General features: G+C 33.9%; 2 protein-coding genes across 5 annotated transcripts in view; one reads left to right on the forward strand and one right to left on the reverse strand.

Annotated features, from left to right (window-relative positions):
* Positions 1-23,096, forward strand: part of LOC140057081 (HEAT repeat-containing protein 3-like) — an 86,710-nt gene that overhangs the window by 57,607 nt on the left and 6,007 nt on the right. The window contains exons 10-18 of one of the 2 annotated variants that reach the window (XR_011846870.1): positions 1,514-1,617; positions 2,801-2,863; positions 4,133-4,215; positions 7,164-7,300; positions 7,897-7,985; positions 8,557-8,700; positions 8,920-9,096; positions 9,508-9,650; positions 9,846-10,034. Coding sequence is in view for 1 of the 2 variants with exons in the window: in XM_072102616.1 (XP_071958717.1) it covers positions 1,514-1,617; positions 2,801-2,863; positions 4,133-4,215; positions 7,164-7,300; positions 7,897-7,985; positions 8,557-8,700; positions 8,920-9,096; positions 9,508-9,609 (899 nt within the window). In the remaining variant the exon portion in view is untranslated. Of the gene's footprint in view, positions 1-1,513; positions 1,618-2,800; positions 2,864-4,132; positions 4,216-7,163; positions 7,301-7,896; positions 7,986-8,556; positions 8,701-8,919; positions 9,097-9,507; positions 9,651-9,845; positions 11,213-23,096 lie in introns of those variants that run through there. The other variant, XM_072102616.1, reaches the window with a different exon arrangement.
* LOC140057082 (enoyl-CoA delta isomerase 2-like) overlaps positions 13,180-23,096 on the reverse strand; it is a 442,575-nt gene continuing 432,658 nt past the window's right edge. For all 3 annotated transcript variants that reach the window (XM_072102618.1, XM_072102617.1, XM_072102619.1), the window contains 9 exons: positions 20,976-21,132; positions 20,366-20,464; positions 19,901-20,092; positions 18,456-18,528; positions 17,859-17,961; positions 14,985-15,105; positions 14,733-14,822; positions 14,414-14,557; positions 13,180-13,818 (listed from right to left, as the gene is read on the reverse strand). In XM_072102618.1, coding sequence (XP_071958719.1) covers positions 13,663-13,818; positions 14,414-14,557; positions 14,733-14,822; positions 14,985-15,105; positions 17,859-17,961; positions 18,456-18,528; positions 19,901-20,092; positions 20,366-20,464; positions 20,976-21,132 — 1,135 coding nt within the window. In that variant the 3' untranslated portion in view covers positions 13,180-13,662. The remainder of the gene's footprint in view (positions 13,819-14,413; positions 14,558-14,732; positions 14,823-14,984; positions 15,106-17,858; positions 17,962-18,455; positions 18,529-19,900; positions 20,093-20,365; positions 20,465-20,975; positions 21,133-23,096) is intronic.

Consider the following 23,096-nt stretch of genomic DNA (forward strand, 5'->3'; position numbering starts at 1 on the left):
GTCGCCCTTGTATAAGTCGAAAAATAACAAAGGTCAAATTTTTCAATTAGTCAATTATTTCCTATACATTAGTTTAATTTTTATTTGTAGATATCTTTTTTAGGTACAAATACTCATTTAGTGTATTCACAAATCATGCGGTAATAGCATGCCAAAAAAGGCATCAAAACACAGACGCCCGTATTCTTAAACCGGACTTTAGTCGTAGTTCGTAGTTCGACTTGAAAAAGTCGTAGTTCGAGCTATTACTTCAAATTCGATTCAAAAACGAAGTAGTCGAAGTTTGCAGTTCGACTTAATGAAGTCGAGTTGCACACGTCTGGGTAACAAAGGCTATACATTGGCCAATGACGAGAGAGTATTTGAGGAGCAGACGAAATGTTGCGCATTGATATCACTTTCCATTTCTTACAACACTTTTTACGCATCAGGACTATATACATGAAAAATAATTTTAATCGTTAATTATTAGAACAATATCAGTATTAATTTAACAGTGAAGTATATTTGATTAACAACAAATAAAATCTTCAAAATATATTTAGGAACCATGGCGGTACGGTAACTTTTATATTTTCTAGGCCCCCAACAAAGTATGATCGCGACGAACCACGCACTTCATAGCGTGACAAGAAAGCGCTAGGCCTCCTAAACATTCCATCGCGTGGTGAATTGCCGCATCTCCCATTGTCGCTATGGCGTGACGTAGCTCAAGTCGGACTTGCGCGAAGAAAATAATGTAATTTGTATACAGTTGTAAATAAAGATGATTTTCATTATTATAACTTATACTAATGTATATTTAATTAAGCTAATATAAATATAGATATTTCATTCTTCAATGTCTGGCCAATATAACAACTCAATGACTGTTACGTTTTTTATAAACATCGTTTAAAAACCATTTAGTCGACCATTTAGCCTGCCCCCTACAGGATTAAAAAAATCGATCAAAACCGTCTCGATTTAGTCGAGGTTGGCCTGAATTAGTCGACGATTTAGTTGAAGTTCGGTTTACGAATTAAAATGACGTCATTTTTTTAGTTTTAGCTCAAACTACGACTAAAGTCCGGTTTAAGAATACGGGCGTAAGGCGTAATGTCCAAATGCTTTCAAACTGACAAAGCGTGTAAATTGCGTTTTCTTGTTGTAGCGTTGGCGTGAAAAATCTAAAATTGTCAGACCATTTGGAAAATGGACAATATGCATAGTAGCTTGTAATAGTTCCACCCACTAACATGCTTGACTGATTTTAACGAATCGTTTAACATTGTTGCGCATCGCTTCGTGTAACATCGTTTGACACTGCGTTACCCATTGGCAACCTGGCTCAGTCTTAAGGACTGGATACACATGCAATTCTGTTGAGCACTCATTGCAATGTAGAAAAGACAGGATGCATTCTATTAATGTGAACTATAGATGCCAAAATAATTCTTTTGAAAAAAAAAAGTCTTACAAGATTGAAAGGCTAACAATAAATTAAATATAACAATGTTTTTTTTGTCCATAGATGAGAGTGATGATTGGGCTGATATGGATTGTAGTGGTAGCAGTAGTAGCGAAGATGGCCTTGATGATGAAGTGGACGTAATGGATGAAGAACCAGTGATGATGGTACATTAGTAGTTAATGGTCTAATGCTTCAGTGCAAAAAATGTCTATAGACGCTTTTGTTCATAGGGACATTCTATTGAAAATATGTTTTGTTAAAATTAACCATTAAATATGAAAAAAAAAATGATGCAGTCCATTGCATTTGTCTTAACGTGTGTACAGACCGGAACTGTAATTATCATTATCAATCAATTATCAATCTTTGTTTGTTTTGAAAATAGGTGGGTGTTTTCAAAAAATATTATTAGGCCCCATAATTTAGCACTTTATTTTAAAATTCCTAATAAATTTTTTTAATATATAAATAACGTGGTCACCAGCTTATTCCAGATTGGTTTGATGTTCCCAGTCGCGTCTGAAAACCCTGTTCAGCAGCAATTCTTTTAGATATTCTGTTTCTGCACATGTTTTCAGTATGTAATGTGTGTCTTGAGGGCCAATGATTGTGTAGCCTTTTCAATGCTAACTTTGTGTATTAAATAGCTATATCTTAAAATAAAACATTCCCATTAGCAACCCCAATACCTTTGTGTCACGGTCAAGCATGAGTGTCCTTTTCAAACTGGTGCTACAAGATTTTAAGCTAGTGTTGAGAGGAATTTAGAGAATTTACTAAAATGTTGTGTTGTTTTTACAAAACAATAAAGCAAACAAATTATCTCTCTACCCCAAGACCTCATCTAATTGGTCGAGAAATCCCTAAATTTTTGGCTCGAAAGAATTCCTGCTGTTTGTAAATGAAAATGAGCTTTCTGACAACCTTAAATATTTTGTAGCAGACTGGCCTAATAGAAAGTGGGATCGGGCAGCTCCAGCTAATAAATATTCATGATAGTTTGCTAAATAGATCTGCTGATGACTAGACGCATCTTAAATACCGTGTTAGGCTGGACTTGTTTTTGTGGTCTGGAATAAATAAACCTATAAACCAGCCTCTTTCACTATGTATACATTATATTTACATTACATACACAAATTTTTTATTTAAAAACAAAAATTATTAAATTAACATTATTTGTCAGTAACGATGTCCATTAATGTTTGTGTTCAACATGTTTAATAATCACTTCGATTATTTATTGATTCTAATTATCTTTGGTTACATAAAAAAAAAAACATCCAGTCCATAGGTGGGCTATTCATATTTACATTTCATTAATTTGATTTGTTTTCTTATTTATAGAGTCCTCTTTGTTTGTCTTCAGAAATACACAATGCTTTAGTTGCTCAGAATATACCAGTAAAGGTAATTAATTACAATACTATCATTTTTTTCATTCACTGCCTGGATGACTATGTAGGCTGGAAAGCCAGTTAAATTGAGGCAACATTGACACATTCTTTTGATTGCCCTTTACTGTATTTGTGTAACGGTAAACAATTCATTTTTAATTATTTGTTTATGATATATTGAGCTTCAAAATAGGTCTTTACCTGCCAAGCTTACATTTTTATTTGCATTGTCCCCATTTTCGATGCCAAACCAGAAAACATTTAGCGAAATAAATTAAAATGGCCTAAAAATTAATGCAAATCACAGACATTTCACATAACCGTGTACCAGAACCACTACTGCAATTTGTACATAAAACAATTACATAATAGTCCATTAAAAAATCACCCTCACCATGGCATAAGCTTGTATCCTAATGAAACTTACAGAGTAGGTTCAGAATATATTATAAAGATCATTTCTTGATGTTGCATCTTTCAAAATCTGGGATTTAAAGAGTAAATTAGACTTTCATACATAATGTATATCCACCTCACGTAGTAAATCATTTACCACGAATGTAACGAAGCGTTAATGAAATTACGATACGCCATTAGCGCCCATTTAAAAATACATTAACAAAGCTATAAAACCTACGCTAATCAACTGAATATTTTCTGTACATATATATACCAGTAATAAAATACATGAAAAAGTACATTACATATTTAAGGCATAAGTAATAAATAACTTTTAAATAGTTCTGTAAGGCTGTAAGGTATAATAAACTTTAACAAAGCTATAAAACCTACGCTAAATAACTGTTTTACCATAATTTAAATATAGTTTACAATACATTATATTATTATAAAATACATAACATATAAAGAAACCCAAATATAAACTAAAATATTTACAGATATGTGTTTAAAATGTCAAACAAAAAAGGCCTTCCATAAAATGATGTGAAGTATTTTTTATTGTAAACTATAATTAAATTATTGTTGGTTTTATAGCTTTGTTAAAGTTTATTATACCTTACAGAACTATTTAAAAGTAATTACTTTATATGTCTTATGTAATGTACTTTTTCGTGTATTTTGTTACCAGTATATATATATATTTACAGAAAATATTGAAACCTTATTTGGTAAGTCACTAAATTATGTATGCATTTGGAGCTAAACAAATTCTAAATATATATATTGTAATGCATAGCGAAAAATTGTGAATTCTTAAACAAATTTTATAGTTAAAAAATTGGCTTTATACAAAGTTGACTGTTGATTTTTTACATTACAGGTCTTGGCTAAATTAAATTTTCATGAGAAATCTTTACTGGGCCAAATAAACAGCAGCACAAAATACACATTTTTAGCTTCAGGGTGAGTTTATACAACCTACATTTTCCTTAAATATTTGTTATCTGCAACTAGTTGTGAATAGTCCCCTCATTGTCTTTTTTTTCTTGATTATTCTTTAGAATTTTAGGTTTTCGATGACGTCACAATTGGACAGAATAGCGTACATGCGATTTGTGAATTTATATGACTGATAATAAATTTCAATGAAACTTTACACAAGTATGTTTCACATAAAATGTCAACTTTCTAAAAGAATTTGCTTTTCAAACTTGATACACAATTGTAAAATCAATTTCTATTCAATTTTGGTTATTTTAAGTAAAACACACTGCTCGTGTTTATGGTAAAAGGCCAAATATGCAATTGATTTTGTCATTTTCATGACATCTAAATGCACTCTACAATTAATGGCCAATTTAAGGCAAATTTGTGAAAAAATTTGCATATTTTAAATCTATCATAGCTCCTCAGGATGGGTGATGACCCCATTTGTTAAAAACTTTACTTTATGTAAATCTTTTCTTACCAGATGTGGTAACGTCATCATATGGCCACTTAAATTTTAAAAATAATTTTTGTCTTTTGTACTGGTTAAAGGGGGGTTGCGGGTTTAAAATGAATAGTAAAAAATGTAAAATATATTTGTTTGTCTCTTGAACGGTAAAAGTTTCAATTTATATAAGCGCCCAGTGAAGCAGAACGAAGGCTGTGAAATGAGGCCAGATTACAAGTGCAGCTACGGCAAAATCACACTGTGGTTACAGAATAGCAAATTCGTGAAATGGTCAATCTTCCGACGACTCGTTATCATTAACCATATCAATTACTTTTGTAAAATTATACTTATCTGATGTAATTTTAGTCGGTCTTCCCATTTATAAAGTCAATTTTCTATGAAAATCCATCAAAACAGTGAAAAATTAGATAAGTTTGCACTTTACGTTTGCCGATTTTCGCACTGACTTAGGGAAAGCCTTCAAAATCAATGAAGCGTAACGTATACATTCCTGCTGAGCGAGGAGAGCGAGACGACGATACACGTGCTCTCTCTGCCCATGCCTGGCATCGTCACGTGATAAGCAGATACAGTATACAATACCAAACTGGTCGGGTCGAGTATACCCCGTCTATAATCACAACATGAACGATGTACAGTATTTGATTGAAGGTCGACTCAACCTACCGGAATGGTATAGATAATATAGCTCGAATGAGAGAGTTGGAATATTTGTAAACATAAGTACAGTATTGCTAATTTTAACAAGTGTAGCCTATAGTAAAAGGCCTGGTAGTATCAATTCGCATAGGGTCTACTACACTAGCTAGCTCAATTTTAACTGGGCCGGATCGGCTAGGCTCTAGGCTAGGCCTCCTTCCTACTACCGCCCGGTCTACTTGCTTGATGCAGTATCCGCTTTTTTGGAGAGTAAACTAGGCCTACTTATTAGACGATCGGGACACCATACGTGCGGACGGCGATCGGACCTTGTTTTGCCTCAATATTTACTGCCGATTTTTGTAGAACGTTTTAGGTTTAGATTGTTTAGAAGTTTGGTTGATAGGATGGGTTTGGAATCCACTGAGTTTTGTTATTGATGGGCCAATCGTTTAGTAATAGGCTAGCTAGGCCCATGAATGATGGCCCCAATCAATGTTTTAACGTAGCCATCGTGGCATGGAATCCCTAGTCAGAAATGGCTCTCACCCCGGCATGAATAAAATGATTTAGGCTAGGCCTAGCCTAGTACGTGAAGCCGATATACGATCTGTACTATTAATTCGAAGTATAAAAATATTATAATTTATGACTCCGTAATCTGTACTAAATTTTGTATTTCATTAAATGTCAAATAAATATATGCTACTACTGTTATTATTACACTTTAGGCCTAGCTTAGCAAATCTACAAAAAATGTATTTAACAATGATCGGGTGGTCGTCGTTTGACAGAGGAGAGAGAACACAACGTACAAGCTTGACGTCGCGAGTTTGGAATCCACTGATGACGTGATTTTGTGAATATCTCATGAATATTAATGAGCTTCCCTAAGCTGCTGAAAAACAGATTTTCCATGAATTTACCCTAAAATGTATATGAAATTTAATTTTTTTAATTTCTTGTTATTACTTCTTCATTCTGACATGTCTATATTGTTATAATATTTTTTATTTAATAAATAAACGATATTTAAAAGCAATTTTAAACCCAGAATCCCCCTTTAATCACATTCATTTGTCTATTGAAAGTTGACATTGTCAAGACAAGTTGAAGTAAAAATCCTTTGTGTCATAGTTCATCGTATTTAGAAGATCTCGCTTCTACGTGTTCATACTTCTTAAAAATGTTAATATATTGTTACTCAGATAATTATTTTCCAAAATTGTTATCTTTATGTTTCATTTTGATAATCGTCAAGTTAAAAATTGGAATATAAATGCGTCCCGTAATTTTCTATGCTACATTGTATCAGTTTAGTCAGCGAAAACTGCACTACAGTATGACACAAAACAGGCACAATTCAGCACAGCACAGCACTACAGTATGACACAAAACAGGCACAATTCAGCACAGCACAGCACTACAGTATGACACAAAACAGGCACAATTCAGCACAGCACAGCACTACAGTATGACACAAAACAGGCACAATTCAGCACAGCACAGCACTACAGTATGACACAAAACAGGCACAATTCAGCACAGCACAGCACTACAGTATGACACAAAACAGGCACAATTCAGCACAGCACAGCACTACAGTATGACACAAAACAGGCACAATTCAGCACAGCACAGCACTACAGTATGACACAAAACAGGCACAATTCAGCACAGCACAGCACACATATTTACTTCAGGTCATTAGATGGCATAAATAAATGTTGTAGTTTTTGTATTTTTCCAAGTGAACATTTGGTCACATCAAACTATATATTTAACAGATAATGATTCATTCATTTTGTTTCAGATTGCTTCGGTTGCAATGTCGAGGATTAGTTTGTATGCAGAATTTGGTAACAGCAGTGGAGCTGGAAGTACTTGGTGGTCCTCCAGCCCTCATTGTAGTCTGGGAGAAACTCTTAGCATTAGCATTATCAGATCAAGGTAAGTGCAAGTTCCTAAAGGTTTGAAATATAATTGGTGAGCTAAGCCCTGTTATGTCTGGCAATTTCTGATTTATTAAACACTTGAATTGAAATCAACTGTAATTAAGCTAGGTAGGTAGATAGGTTGGAGTAGTGGCATAATACTATTACTAGCTATAACTAGTTCTCTTTAACATACTTGAAACGTTGTCATTGTATGTGTATGACCATAAACAATTGTAAAGGTAGTGAATTATGTTTAATTTGATCCCCATTGTGTTTCTCTTCATTTTTAACTCATGAATCATGCTCCTGCAAAGTTTTGTGTTTTGAATGGGGGAAACATAAACTAGTAGTTCAGCCTTCCCTGGGAATTAGAAGGATGACATCACACACTGCTACCAATGGCTAGCCCTAGTGCATCATCAACTTAAAATGTTACAAAACTTTGGATCATCAGCAGATTTTAGATCAAAAACATTTTTCTATTTATACAGTGATTGAAGCTCATTGTTTTCCTTGTTTAGTAGAGCTTTTTGTTCATGTTGTTGCTTCTCAAATATTGTTCACCTAGATTTAAAATATTATTATTACTTTTTTCATTATTTGTATTAGTGCCATCAGGAGAAGAGTTTTTGGAAGCCTTGACTGGTGCTTTAAGATCCGTCATACAAAAAATGAGCACAATAAAGCAGGCACCAAAGGTACGTTATTTAATTTTATTAGCTTGATTTTAATTAATTAATTTGATATTAAGTAGATACCTTCCAGAGAGCGGGTTTTAAATGTAGCGTTAAACACCATTTATCAGGTTCATACTTGCCTTATATCCTGAGGATTAATTTACCTTAGTTTTTAGCTTGATCAGAGAAATTTAAAAATTGAGATTTGACATTGATAACCTAACGAATGCAAAGTAGTTCTTTCTTATACCAAGATGCACCTGCCCATTAATTTGAAGGCTTCACCGAAGTTCCAGCCTGATCAAAGCAATTTTGAAATTACACCTCAACCTTTGACATCACATGACCTTGGTTGGCATCCTCCTTGATATCAGATTCATACTCACCCTATCCTCAGTATTGTTTTTCCTAAGTTTCAGCTCAATCGGGGCAATTAAAAAATAATTGAGATTTTGTGAACACTGCATGAATTGAACACTGCATAGAAATATCGAGTCATTTTTGCAATTGAATTTTGTTCTACATACATTTTATGATAAATTCTATTCAATTCTCTAATTTGCCATCAGTATTTGCTTTTGTAACATTGCAGGGTTTGACTCAACACCATGTTTCACAATTATGCAACCTTGGAAAGAGTTCAGCTTGCGAGGGCATTCGTGTCAATATCTTAGGTATGCTGGGAAGTATTGGCAGCCTTTTAGCATTTGAGGAAACAGCAGAGCAAACAGTAGCAGTAAGTATATACATATAGTATTACTTGCCTATAGATAAAATAAAAAATAAAAATATATTGTAAAACAGTCCTGAATGTAGTCACAATCTTGTGAATCCCGTTGCATGTTTTGAGAGTAGTAGTGGTTGGAATACATGGAATATATACGAATGTTTGTAGTAATGTATAGCTATTGTAAAAAAACACTGATTAATTTCTGTTCATGGAATTAATTAACAGGCAATAGGTATTCAGCTTATAGACATAGCAACTAAAGACCCTAGTGTGTGGGTGATTGCCGAGGCATTAGATGCAATCTTCGATACATTTGGAGATGGAAAGACAGCGGATATTGTTGCAGAAAATATAAATCTTGTTGCTAAGTTAAAAAACATGCTACCTCAACTAAAATCAAAGGTAATGTTCTTGTAAAACAGTTAAAATTGTCAAGTTCAAATTTCTGTTATACCTGTATATATGTAATAATAAATAATAAAAAAATAACACTAAAAAAGGAACGACATATTAGTTCCATCATGAGGTCATTTTCAAGCTCAATTATGGAATTGAAACATTATTCCTTTTTTGGAGTGTATAGTAAGCATACTCTAATTCACAATAATAATCAATAATGATATTCAAATTGATCGATTAATGCTCAAACTGGTTTGGAAAAACTATTGCAGTGTATCGTGGTGGTTGAATGACATTTTTCTTGAATATGATTGAGTGATTCCAACATCATGATCAGGCGTCACTTTTAGAAACTCCATTTATAATTTGTATAATAATTGTCTATATTTTACATGACTTTATTATTGTTTTCAGTTGCGACAGAATAAGAGCAATTTAGGTGACCGTCTTCCAATTGTACATAATGCCAAAACAAATCTCATCAGGTTCATCAAATACAAAGAAAAACAGCAATGAAAATGCACAAGAATAGAAAAAAAATTGCAAGTTACCACTGAGTAAGTTCTTTGATGATCTGAGTATTATTATTAGAAAACAAAAGTTAACATAATCTTAATTTCAAAAGTGATCTTAATTGGGAGCTGATCTTTATTTTTCTTTATTGGTTCAGTTTAACTTTCAGCCAGGCTTAGTATTTTGTACAGTTGCGAGTGGGAGAATAACCATGTTAATTGCCAGTTTCCCTTTTTTAGATCAGCAGAAATAGTTTTTCTGCCAGATGAGCTTGTATAGGTCTAGGAGTTTTCCTGTTAGGATACCATCTAATCCAGCTGCTTTATCATCTCATTGCATTTATGGCATCTGTAACTTCAACGATGGTTGATAAATCACCTCCATGTTCATGAGCAGAAAGCAGCATAAACATATATATGAATAGCATGGTTGGTATAAAAATTATATTTTTATTCTACATTGTAATAATTAGATAGTGTTTAAATGTAAATATATTTTACTTTCATTTGAGATTTTGTTTTTAGCTCTAAAATAATGGTAGTAGTAGATTGGTGAATACTGTACCGTACTTAATAGTGAGCTTTCGCATTCGGAGTCCGGACGGTGCACAAAAGAATACGATAAATTACACAAAATATTAATCTGCACATACGTATAAGCTTAATATACTCTGTTCCATTCATTATCGCGAATTCAAGTTTTTCATTTTTTTGTAAACATCAAACTATCATAACTGTATTTTATGTCTATAATATGTGTATGCTATGAATTACCTTTGATTCGTCTATATTCATTAAAAAAATAAGCATCCTTGTAAGTCCCTTTTATGGTTTTCATTAGGTGTTTTTAGTTCATCCTTCTGCTACAGCCTAGCTTAAAACTTATAAGACACACCCACAAAACTCAGGGTCTGCGGACTATGTCCAGCAGGGGGATGTTGAAAATAACGGGATTGCTATGTTAATTACTGTTTCCTTGATAATACAGTAACATAAGTAAAAAAATATATACAGTAAATTAGTGTATTATTGTGTATCTATATTATAAGAGAGTTGGTTACACAATTTGTTCCTACTACACATATCCATACACACGAGACATCATCTTGGAAATGGCGTTTAAATGCTTTTGAAACTTTATTTTAAAAAATCTCTGTGTACAATGGGATGTAGTTGGGTATTGTATTGTGAAGAATTTAAATAACATTGAATCACCCCAGGGATTTAAAGAAATATCAACGTGACCAGAATTGTACTGGGAAGTGTTAAACTAAGATTGTATAGCACTGCAAGATTGATGGGCAACCTATGACCGACATTCCGGTTGACAATATGAACTGTATGAAGGCGAGAGTTCCAATAAGTTTAGGCCTACAAGTTTTAAAAAATTACTGAGACACATAGTACTAACAATTGTTAACAAATTAAATTATAGAAGAAAACTATCGCTATAATAAACACTACATATTTGTTTTTACTTGTTAACACCATGGAATTACTTGGAAGCTTAGTGTTATAAGATAGGAGCTTAGCAACTTATCTGGGCTATATAACCTTTGGTTTGAACCATATCCCAGAAAGGGGGGGGGGGAGGGGTAATAGATTATCAAACTGACTGAAATTGTACTACTTTTTTTTGCATTATGGAATACTGTTTTTAAATAATAGTATAATGTACATAGCTTTAATAATATAAATATAGTTTCTGTACTTATGATAAAGTTTTAGAGCCATGGTAATTTGCATTCCTAGATTGTATAAGAATTTGGTTATTTGGTTCATCTTGTGTGTATGTTTATAAGATAAACATATTCAAATTTTGAATTCATTATTTAATTTATAATAATTTTAGAAGTTATCAAAACCACAAAAATGCTTTTTTGGCACCGAGTATTTTTTTTGAAAGAAAATAATGATAAATTTACCCTTCCATTTTAATTTTTTCGATTCCAGGTTGCTTATTAACTTTTGAAATTTTAAATAGTTTGTGGGCTATGATTGCATTTTATGCAGATTAAACTATTATGTACTATTATTTCATGTCATTGTCAGTATGTATTTTAATTTTAAGCAAAATATGAATATTTCTCTGAATAAAGAAAAACATTTTTTAATACTGTATTGTGGTTTTATATAAAAGTTTAAAATATAGGTTTTTCTTATGTTTTAACAAGGCCAACAGCCATTAAGTCGCGTGCTACAATGCATAGTGATACCGGACCGACAGACAAACAGACCGACAGACGGACCGACCGACATAGTGAACTATACTGACCGAAATTACTGAACATGTTTAAAAATGTTGAAATGTTTAAAAACATTTATATTTATTTTAATTTACACGTGCGTAGCCTGTCACTTTTGACGTTGAAAAGTAAGTCAAGAAAACAGAAATCGGGCAAAAAGAGTGCGCAATAATATTTAACGCGCAGTGCGCGCGCAAAAATCTGCGCACTCATGGCAATTTTGTAAACGCTTAAAATTTCCTGAAACGTACTCTTATTTCATCGAAAATAAATTTTGAAAATTTTAAGCGCGCGTACGCATGCGTTACATGCGCTACGCACGTAATTGTATTGCCATATGATGATTTATGCCCTGAAATTTATGAGTACCAAATTTTATTTAATTGTGATTCATGGTTGTTAAGATATGATTACAAACGTGATTTCGTTAAATCGTGCGTAGACCGCGTAATTTTTTATTGCGCACCGTGAAAACATAACCACATCGATTCCTGGCCATAAGGAATATTCTGTGAAAAATTGACTTAGCTAGATTAAACTGATATCAAGATAAGGTCATAAAGCGATAAAACGCATAGTGATACCGGACCGACAGACAGACCGACCGACCGACATAGTGAACTATAGAGTCGCTTCCACGCGACTAAAAATGTGTTAAAAATAACAAAATGATGAACTGTATAGTTTCGACATCTGATTTTTGAGAAACCAATTGGGAGCATGAGCAGTTTTTTTTGATAAAAAAAAAATAATAATAAAACAAAAACGATGAAATAAAATAGATACATTCAGTGTACTACAATCATAATAATATTAAAATTAGTATAAAGAAATAAGATATTGAAAAAAATTTTTACGAAAAGTATAAAGAGATTTAAAATGCTTTTAGTTCGCCCGATGTACCACCAGCATCTAGCGTTGACGTTTATGTGACATCACAACGAACCATCATCTTAGGACACTCAACCAATTCTTAGTGCATCTGTGTTGGACTATCTCATCAACCATGAAAAGTTTATACCATCAGATATGACATCATCATCTGATAACAATAGTTCTTTGCTTCCTTATAGCCGGTAGGTAGCACTGTACACACTAAAGCTTTTACGGAACACACTCGATACTTTCGTAGTGAGAAATCAGGTAATGACCTAAATGCCCCAGATATGTATGTTGTAGCCAACATTTTGACATTGTATCGCACGAAACGCCTTAGAACGGTTGTAAGAGGGTTGGAAACACTGAAAAACATACGAAACGGTATATATCTGAGGCAAAACGTGAATTTTATGATTTTATTTAAAAGACCTGTGACGTCACAAAAAAACGTCGCATCACGAAGAAGTCTTCGGAAGCAACGTCTTTGGAAGCATTGAGATGCTTGGAAATGTCACCCGAACAAAGTTCAAGAAAAGATGTCAACCTTCTGATTGGTTGGTTAAAATGCTTACGTAAAATTTATTTTTTATTCATTCATACACATAGTAAAACCCAATTAGATTGATGAGCTGGATGACTTGGTGGGCTTGTATTGAGGCTATGGCCCTGGGGGTTGCAGGATTGATTCTCTACTTGACAATTTTTTTAAATATTTTTTTTAGTTTGAGAAATATGTGTTGTTTATGTTGACACACAACATGGACAAACAGCAATAAAAAAGCCAGTTAAATGATGATGTAATGCAGTGTAGAGACACAAAGCTGGAACAAAAATTGGTAGTTGGAAATACTGTATATATTTATATATTTATTGCTCAAATTCAATTTCTATAAATATCCATTTCCATGTTGTTGCATTGCATTTCCAAAAAATTAAAGTTTTGCTTTTTGAGTAAAGAAGTTCATGATAGCCTGTACACACTCATCTGAAGTCCATCTTTCCACCAGTAATTCACATTCGGCATCATTAACCTTATGAAGGAGGTCTTTGTCATTACTTCTGATCAGGTTTTTAGAAAGCCTCATTGACTGCAATGGAAAGAAAAGAAAATAATGTTGATACAGTATAAGTTTATATGCATGTGTAACATTAATTGATGATAAACAATGTTGCACATATGTAAATGATAAATGAGTGACTAAAATGGGAATATGCATATTACAATAGGGAGGTTTCGCAACCTTACAAATACGTTTGTGAAACTTTTGAGCTGATCCCCATTTCATATTCATTTGAATCTGGAATGATCCATGATATATAATTATACTTTTATTGAAAGTAATTTACTAAAATATGCCAGGTCAATTTTGAAAAATAGCAGTTTTTAAAGTCCTCACTCGCTTTGATGTTACGCTAGGCCTAGGCAGCCAAGCACCAAGCATCACGTACCTGCGATTCGCTCAAATTTACCGCAGTCATATTTTGGACGACGCCCTCAATATTTCGTTGCCATGCGAAACAGATTTTTACTGGATTACGAATACGTGTGCGTGACGTTATCGTATTCGTAAGATTGCGAAACCTCCCTAATAAGCATTCAACGTCACTACATAGTTCACAGGCAAAGGCACTATACCAGTGACTTATGCCGTATGTGTGAACATACTCCTATGCATGACTCACATTTTTAGGCAACTTGGCATACTCGTCTACCAGCCTACTGGTTTCTTTTTGAAATTTATCATCTGGGAAAACACTTGCAACAAGGCCTCTGTCACATGCCTCATCAGCTGTTAGTTTACGGCCAAATAACAACACCTCATTTGCCTAAATATGAGTAACAAATTGTATTTATTAATTTATCCTTGGTTCTTTGTATTGAAGATAATTGCATAAACTTTTCCAGAAAAAAGGTCTGACACAACAAGTCAAGAGACAAACACATACTCTGTCATTGCCAAATATTTTGACTTCTCTATCAGAAATAACTGGAAATACCTACCTTTGCCCTTCCCATGATTTTTGGGAAAACATAAGAGGAGCATCCCTCAGGACTTTGACCAAGAGCTGAGAATGGAGTTACAAATGTTGCCTAAAAAATGTTAAAGATTTTAAAAGTCAAGATAAATGTTTTTATATTGTATGTGTGAATTATGTTTTAAATGTTCAACTTATAGTTGTTAGATACTGTAACAGAGTTATATTATAGATATAAACCTTTGCAACAACATTAATAATAACTCCACTTTACTACCTTATTTGTACTGTAAACCACATCAAAGAGACCCAATATAGTGACAGATACACCAACAGCTGGTCCATTCACCAATCCAATTAAAGGCTTTGGAAAGTCAATAAATGCTGAAACAAACTTACTGAAAATAACAGAAAAATGTAGTAATGAACTGACTTATGTAATTTCTCTTTCACAAGTTTAAATACACTAGATGGCAACAGCTACAACCGAATCACCTAAAAACCAAATCTGGTAAACTAAAACCTCTTTCTGTTTTCATATTTGACAAGGCGGACCTGTGTCACAACCAGTAACATGGAAAATGTCTAACTAATGTAGAAACACCAACATCTTATGTAGATCAAAAAGCACCCGCTAACGGTCAACAGCTAAAGTAGAAAATTTCCTCACAGCTGTAGTTATGGTCTAAGTTGTAGACTGTGTTTCGATTTAATATTAGTAAAAAGATAAATATTTTGGCACATATGGCGTTTCATATGGATTGTATTAAACTTGAGCTCATCACATGTTTTGACTAGTTTCAGTCGTATATGATTGACTAGTTTCAGTCGTATATGATTGACTATGTTATGCGCGATTTGAACGATTTGCGCAATTTGAAATTGCGCCAAAAAAATCCTTGCGCAATTTGAATTGAAACATGTGTTTCAAATTGCGCAAGCAACGTATTAAATTGCGCAAGTAATCTGCAAATTGCGCAAGGTTTTTCAACAGATTGTGAAATCATGCACACCCATGTTTTTATAGTAATTTCTAAGAATGATTCAAAATTAAAGATAAATATCGCATTTCCTTATTTTAGTAGTGCAAATATTGTTATAAGTTAGCATACCGTCGAAGAACCGACGAAGGAAAACGAAGCGGTGGTGTTCCACCAGGCGGGCGCGGCGCGGGCGGCCGGCTATACTACTCTAGCCTAGCTAGGGTCTGGACTACTGATACTGACTAGGTTACATGGCCTAGCTTAAACTAATATTAAAAACTTAAAAAGTGAGTATTAAACATTATCTTCATTGAAATGGTCTTATTTATTTATAATAAAATACTAAATTTTAAACTCCTCTGCCTAGGCCTAGCCTAGCCATGTATGGGAAAATTTACAGTTCGTTTTCAAATTGCGCAAAGGTGTCATATTGCGCAAGAACTATCTTGCGCAATTTACAAATTGTGCAGCGCAATTTAAAATTGCGCAAAGATTTTCTTGCGCAATTTGAAATTGCGCAAGTTGATTGCGCAATTTGAAATTGCGCAAAAAAATCATTGCGCAAATTTAAATTGCGCAAGAATTCTTTGCGCAATTTCAAATTGCGCAAGGATTTCTTTGCGCAATTTCAAATTGCGCAAATCGTTCAAATCGCGCATAACAACTACTTGCTCAAAAAACCATTTTACTATCCATATTTTAGAATTTAAGAAGATTAGAGACACACACATTTACGTCTGCTGGGTACACAAATTCCAACTTGTTTCTTTGCGAAATTTGTTGATGATGAAATTTCTGAATACTAAAAATGATTTCTAGGCCTAGGTAAACATTTGATGGGATTTCTCTAAGAACAGTAAAACTAGTCTTGATTGAGGTAGCTATAGATAGGCCTAGCCCCATGTTGTCTTCCATTAATGCTGCCTAAAAAATGTTCAGCATTTATTAGTGCCACTCAGGGCCGTAGCCAGGATCTGTCAAGGGGGTTCGCACACTTAAGTATTTGGTTCACCCCCACCCCCACCCCATACCTACCCCTACCCCCCCCCCCCCCACCCCCCCCCCCCCCCCCCCCCCGGAAAAGACACTCTCATGCAGCATGCTACCAATGAGCAAAACGATCGTACATGGACTCGTGGACTATTTAAACGATAACATTTGTTGCCGTATGTTAGATGCGCGTGCTCTGTGCGGAACCGCCGATTGTTTGATCATTTACTCGATATTTTGTTTTGCGTTCAAGTTCAATGCGAACGTACGTCTAGGAGAAGCCCCGAAAAAAGCACACTGGGTGAAGGCAAATGCAATTCTTATTATAGCTCTATCTATAATATTTATTTACAGCAATTTGTTGAGGAAATTAAATATGCCAATGTAAATAGGTGATATTGATACATTGAGTACGTATCGGCTGGTGGTCTAGAAAAAAATAATCGGATGCCATAATGTGAACTACAGTACATGATACCATAGATATTATAGTGTAAAATATTAATATTCATTATAATCCTCTATGATACATTATACTTCATAGCCACACATAAATACTGATGTATGTCGGAAGGCTATATACTTTATGCATGCTGCCTGACTGCCAGTGATCTAAACAATTGGTACGCAGTTGTCTGGCGGTGTCCTTTGTACGAATCGTTTGTACGAATCGTTCGTCCTCCAGCTCGCTGTGAGACGCGTCAATATCATGTTACATGCAGGGACCAAACATTTATTTTTCAAGTTAAAATCGGCAACTCTTTACAGACTATATCGCTCGAAGTACGCTCATACAGGGAAGAAGGTACTGTATGAGTTATTCCGAACGAGTTTACGAATTTTTTAATTTACGAACAACTTTTTGTACTGTGGGGGCACGTATTTGTACGATTTTCGGAGATGAGGGTGAGCTATTGGGCATGTCGGGGATGGGGGTTCGCAGTCGGTTAAGGGGGGTTCGCTGTAAAGGGGGGGTTCGCCCGAACCATAAAAACCCCCCCTGGCTACGGGCCTGCCACTCATTCATAAGTGCAAAGTAGTGCTGCACATGATGAGTTATTAACCAATCAAATAGCAATTGTACACTCGTGTGTGTGTTGGCATATATAGGCACTAATAGGCACTTCACACATTGCATTCACTGGAGAATTATGCTAATGTTTATAAAGTCTACTTACTTTAGTATAACTCCACCATCTTTTGCCATATCACTCATTGTATCCGGAGTTGCTGACATAAAATTATTTAGATCATTTCCACTGCAATAATAATCACCAGCACCTGTAGTAAATACAGTACAATTATTATTAACAATACCTTAATCATAATTAATTAATCATCATTGTAGATAACAATATTTGGAGTGCTCAATATAGAAATAAATTTCAGAAACTTAGGCCGTTCATTTTTCAGGAGGGTTTTTAGAGGGCATTTATTCAAATATTTATTTAAATATAGAGTAAATGGTAATAGGCGTACTTTCACAATAACTTGCAATAACCATAAAATGTACGTTTTTAAATAATACTTTTTTTTACAAAAAAAATATGTATAATATTGTTTAACAGAATGAATAAATGTGGGTGACCCCCAAGAAAGAAGAAGAAAAAAAAGAATATGGTATTCAACAAATGCTTGCAGTAAACCAAAAAAAAAAAAAATAGCGGTTTTGTGGATAATATTAATACCTATTTTTCTTTATTCAATATCTGTGTTGTTTACAACCCTAAAAACATCTTGTATGGTAAAATTCAGACAAGGGGGATGCAACTTACCTGTAATTGTAGCCAGAACAATAGTTGGATCTTTACCAGCAGTATCTAATGCTTTTACAAGTTCATTGTAGCTCTGTAATTAATAACATTTTACTAGATTTTACAATACAGTACTGTACAGTATATATATTCATAAATAATAGACTTTCAATAGTTGTCATTTGATTGGATCACATGATGTTCACTAAATATTCTATTGTTCTTATGTCATCAAGAGAGTGCAATGTCATATGAGAGTAGTGTTCATGTTCATTTTTGGTACACAATAAGCAACCACCTAGGCTGTTCTTGACTAATCATGTTTGATCTACCTGTAGTGTGCACCATCTATAATTGTTCTACTCTGTGTCCAAAATTTGAGTGCTTCTTTTTCAAATGGTTTAGGACCTAGCCTCATTAAAAGTAGCTGGGTTATAAAACAAATAACTTCATTTAAATATGGTAAAAGATGTTCCATTAAATTTGTTCTATTAAAGTATAACCTTTCATCTTTCACCTCATGAAATTATTTGTACCATTGCACTCATAACAATCATAAATTGTATACTAGCTAACTCATCATTTTAATAATTGATTTATTATTAAATATGTAAGACCCCTGCAATATTGTATACAATGTAAATATATATTGCTGAATAAATGTGAATATAGTAAATAATTACCAATTTAAAACTAGAGAGTGCTACCTGTATCTAAACTATATTATAAATAATTGTTTAAAAAAAATGTTTATATCTTAAATGTGTGATTACATTACAACCTTGTGAATAGGTGTTTAGGATATGGGTATGCATCTAGTTTTTCCCAGAGAAATAATTATGAAAATGGGTATAGAAGCGTTCACACTACCAGATCCATAAAAATTTGATCCGGTCCATGGATTTAGAGCGATGGATATGAGAGTCATCTATACAAAAAAACTATGAATTTTGCCAATCAGCATTGAGAGCTAGATTGAGTTTTGTAAACACACAATACAAAACCCCTACTATTTACTACCTTTATATTTTTTACCTGAACTGCAAATTAGATTGTCGTAGCTTACAAAGATAAGTATTACTTATTTCTATGTGGGTAATGATCATGTAATCAGTTATGTTAAAACCTAATAGGCCAAGGTCTAGTTAACCACATTCTCTGTATCGGGCCATGTTCAACAAGGTTCTGATGGAAACTGTGACCTGTAAACAATAAAATATAATAGTTTTTTGTAGATTATGACTATCCCTAGATTGTGAATATCCTTAGATTGTGACTATCCCTAGATGATGGATTATGTGGAAAAGTTGGGCAAAATTTGGATAAAAAGTGTACTGTATTGAGACATAGATTGTGACCTTGACCTTTGACCCTCTAAGCTGCTCAAACACAGACAACTTACATACAGGGGTGAACACATAAATTACTCCTTGGCAGAGGTAATAATAAAATGTTGGGTTTCTTACATCAAATGTAAGTGCATTTTTCTTATTTGGTCGATTCAGCATGATTTTATAAACACCATTTTCTGATGTAACATTTAAAGTTTTAAACTGTTCTGTAGACTGTGCTTCAGCTGTTGTTGAGCCATCTACAGTGACTCCCTGTTCATCTAGAAGTTGTTGAACCATATCTATGTATTTCTGTCTTGCACTTTTCTACAAAATAGGTGTATAAAATAGTAAATATTCAAATAAATTGAACATAAACTGAATTTTAATATTGTGTGTAAATACAGAACACTATAGGAATAAGTTAACTCATTTGAATACATACAATTTTGTATTTTGGAGGTTTGTGAATAGTCAAGTGGATTTCATATAAAACATAAGTTTTTGCTACAGTGTGACTATTCTATACACAAAAACCTGACGGTAATGGCAACTTTCTGTGCCATCCTATGAATTCTTTGAAAACTAGTGAAACCATACCTGATCAAGAGATCCTAGGTTAGTCCAGGCTTGCCACTTAGCCTTACCAACAAAGTCAAATGCCCCTGGTTTTGAGGCTTTACAAGTTCCAACAGTGGCCTAGAGAGATAACATAACAGATATGTACTATATACAGTAAATATAGATTAGTTTTAATGGGTCATGTGTCAACTAGAAAAAGATTAGTGAAAATCCCAAACTACCACACTGATCTGTATTCTGTTATAAAAGCCCAAGGTACTACAACATACTGTAACATTGGCATACAATGCTAATGATACAAATAATTGCCAAATTAATTAATCACTCCAACATGTTGGATAAATAGAGGAAATTGTCTCATCGGCAGCATAATACCTGTATCGGTAATGTTATCAAGGCGACGTAAGAATGTCTTTCATTTTATTCTGAGATGTCCATTATATAAGCACAAAAGAAAATGTTCATGTTAAATTAAATTTAAAATATATTTTAATTTTCTGTTATTAAACAACTATTAAGTTTAGTTAGTTAGCAAATTTTACTGTTGTACAAATAATAAATTATTATGTTTACATTTTGCGTATAGTCGATTATGAAACCGTCTTTAGTTTACACAAAGTATACTTACTTGTTTAAAAAGAGCATACATCTTCAATTTGGCCTCATTTCCTGGGTCTTCTTTTAAGAGGTTGACGCGTTCTTTAGCAGCATTGAAATCGTCTTCATTTGCAAACATCTTAGATGTCGTTTTATGAAATTGTTGCCTTGGAACAATTTGCCGAAATCTGAAAACGTACACAAATTTAATTCTTTTCCTATAAATACAGTACCTTAATTCTAAGTTTAATTGTGATCTCGTTTAGTTATTTTACTGTTCATAATCTTTGTTGTAAACTCTTTCTTCCTGTTAAATTTGCTTGTTAATGTTTTCAGTATTTTGAACTAAATTATTTATTAACAGTGGGTCATTCCATCTCAGTTCACCCAAAAAAAATGGAATTTTAAACCCTACCTCTTCCAATTTTGATGAAATTTGGTATATGGGTGATTCATAGCAATTAAAGCCAAAATTTCAAATTTTAACTTTATCGGACCAACGGTTTTCGAGATATCGCAATTTCAATTTTCGGTTTTTACGCAAAAAAGCGCGCGGCCGCCACGTTTCAAAGAGCTGTATCTCGGGAACTATAGGTTCGATTTTAAAAACAAAGGTATTTTTGTAAAGGGGAGACCATAAGGAACCTAAATATACTAATTGTGTGTGTTTTATGTTAATTTTAAGTTGAATAAAACTTTGACATATATTTTGACCTTGAAATTGACCCCGTGGAACACGCCCGATTTGTTGGTGACTATCACAAAAAATGTAGCCCTACGTGTCAACTACAACATATAAAAAAATTGGAGGGGTTTTTTTTCTTTGTTTCCATGAAATTACAATTTGAAGTTGACATACCTCTTCCTTTATAGTGTATTTTTGGTGTTGTTATACTTATACACAGTGTGAACACTAACTGTTAAGGTGTCTTATTGTTACGCTTTCTCATCAGGCCCACTTAAACAGTAGATATATTTTGATATGAGAAATACTGGGTAACTCGCATACTTTTCAAATCAATTTTGACACATAGTTTAGTGTCCTTACTATGTTATTATGCACATTAACATATGCATAATAAGTGATTGCAGAGAACATACAACAGTTACTGTATATGCCTTTTTAAAGGTTGTCATCCCCTATATAAAAACAAAACTACCAACCATGAAAAAAGTTCATTATTTCACAGATGGATGTGGCGGCCAATACAAAAACAAATATAACTTTATTAACCTTTGCCACCACCAGGAAGATTTTGGTTTAGACGCCGAGTGGAATTTTTTCGCTACATCACATGGCAAGAGTGCGTGTGATGGCATAGGTGGAACAGTTAAGAGGCTTGTCACTAAGAGAAGCTTACAGCGTTTGACTGAATGTCATATTATCACATCTCTCAGTATGTTCGACTACTGTGTAATTTTTTATTTTTATTATATGTCTTTAGGCAATGTGGCCAAGGATTATCAATAGTGAATTAATCACTGTCCTATCAGATAGGTGGTAATCCCCCTGATACAGGGGCTATTGTGTGAACCAGTTCACCGGGGTAACCCCCTACTCTTTTTCGAATAATGAACTGGGTTCTTTAAAGTACACACATGTTATAACTGGACTGGACCTACGGTTTATAGTCCTTATCCGAGAAGACTTGTTCCACCACCAGAACGGAGCGAGTCGGCCTCGAACCCTTGCCGATGTTGTTGTTGGCTCTTTTAGGTACGGTAAACGGCGCCCCTGCCTTAACCGCTCGGCCATATGACTCGCTCATATGGACATTCCAGGCATCAACTTTTTTCATGTGGGAATAGATGAGGTATCTACTGTGGAAAAAGAAATAAAGCCGAGATTCAACCTCGCCCAGACCATCAAGGGTACATTAGAATATCATCGCTTTGTTCCCGTTTCTCTGGCACAGATGCAGGTCTACAAACTTAGTACCCAGATAAACCCTCCGGATGTGGTAGTGATTCAAGAATCTTTCAGTGATGAAAATGAAATTGTTGCTGATACACAACCCACCATTATTAGACTTCAGAATTTTGTGTGCTGTAGTTATGATGGTGTCCCATGGATTGGTTTGGTGGTGGATGTCTCACTCTCAGAAGAGTTTGGGGATTTTCAAATTAAATTTATGCATCCTCATGGGTCAGC

This window comes from Antedon mediterranea, chromosome 8, assembly GCF_964355755.1.
Source record: "Antedon mediterranea chromosome 8, ecAntMedi1.1, whole genome shotgun sequence".
Lineage (NCBI taxonomy): Eukaryota > Metazoa > Echinodermata > Crinoidea > Comatulida > Antedonidae > Antedon > Antedon mediterranea.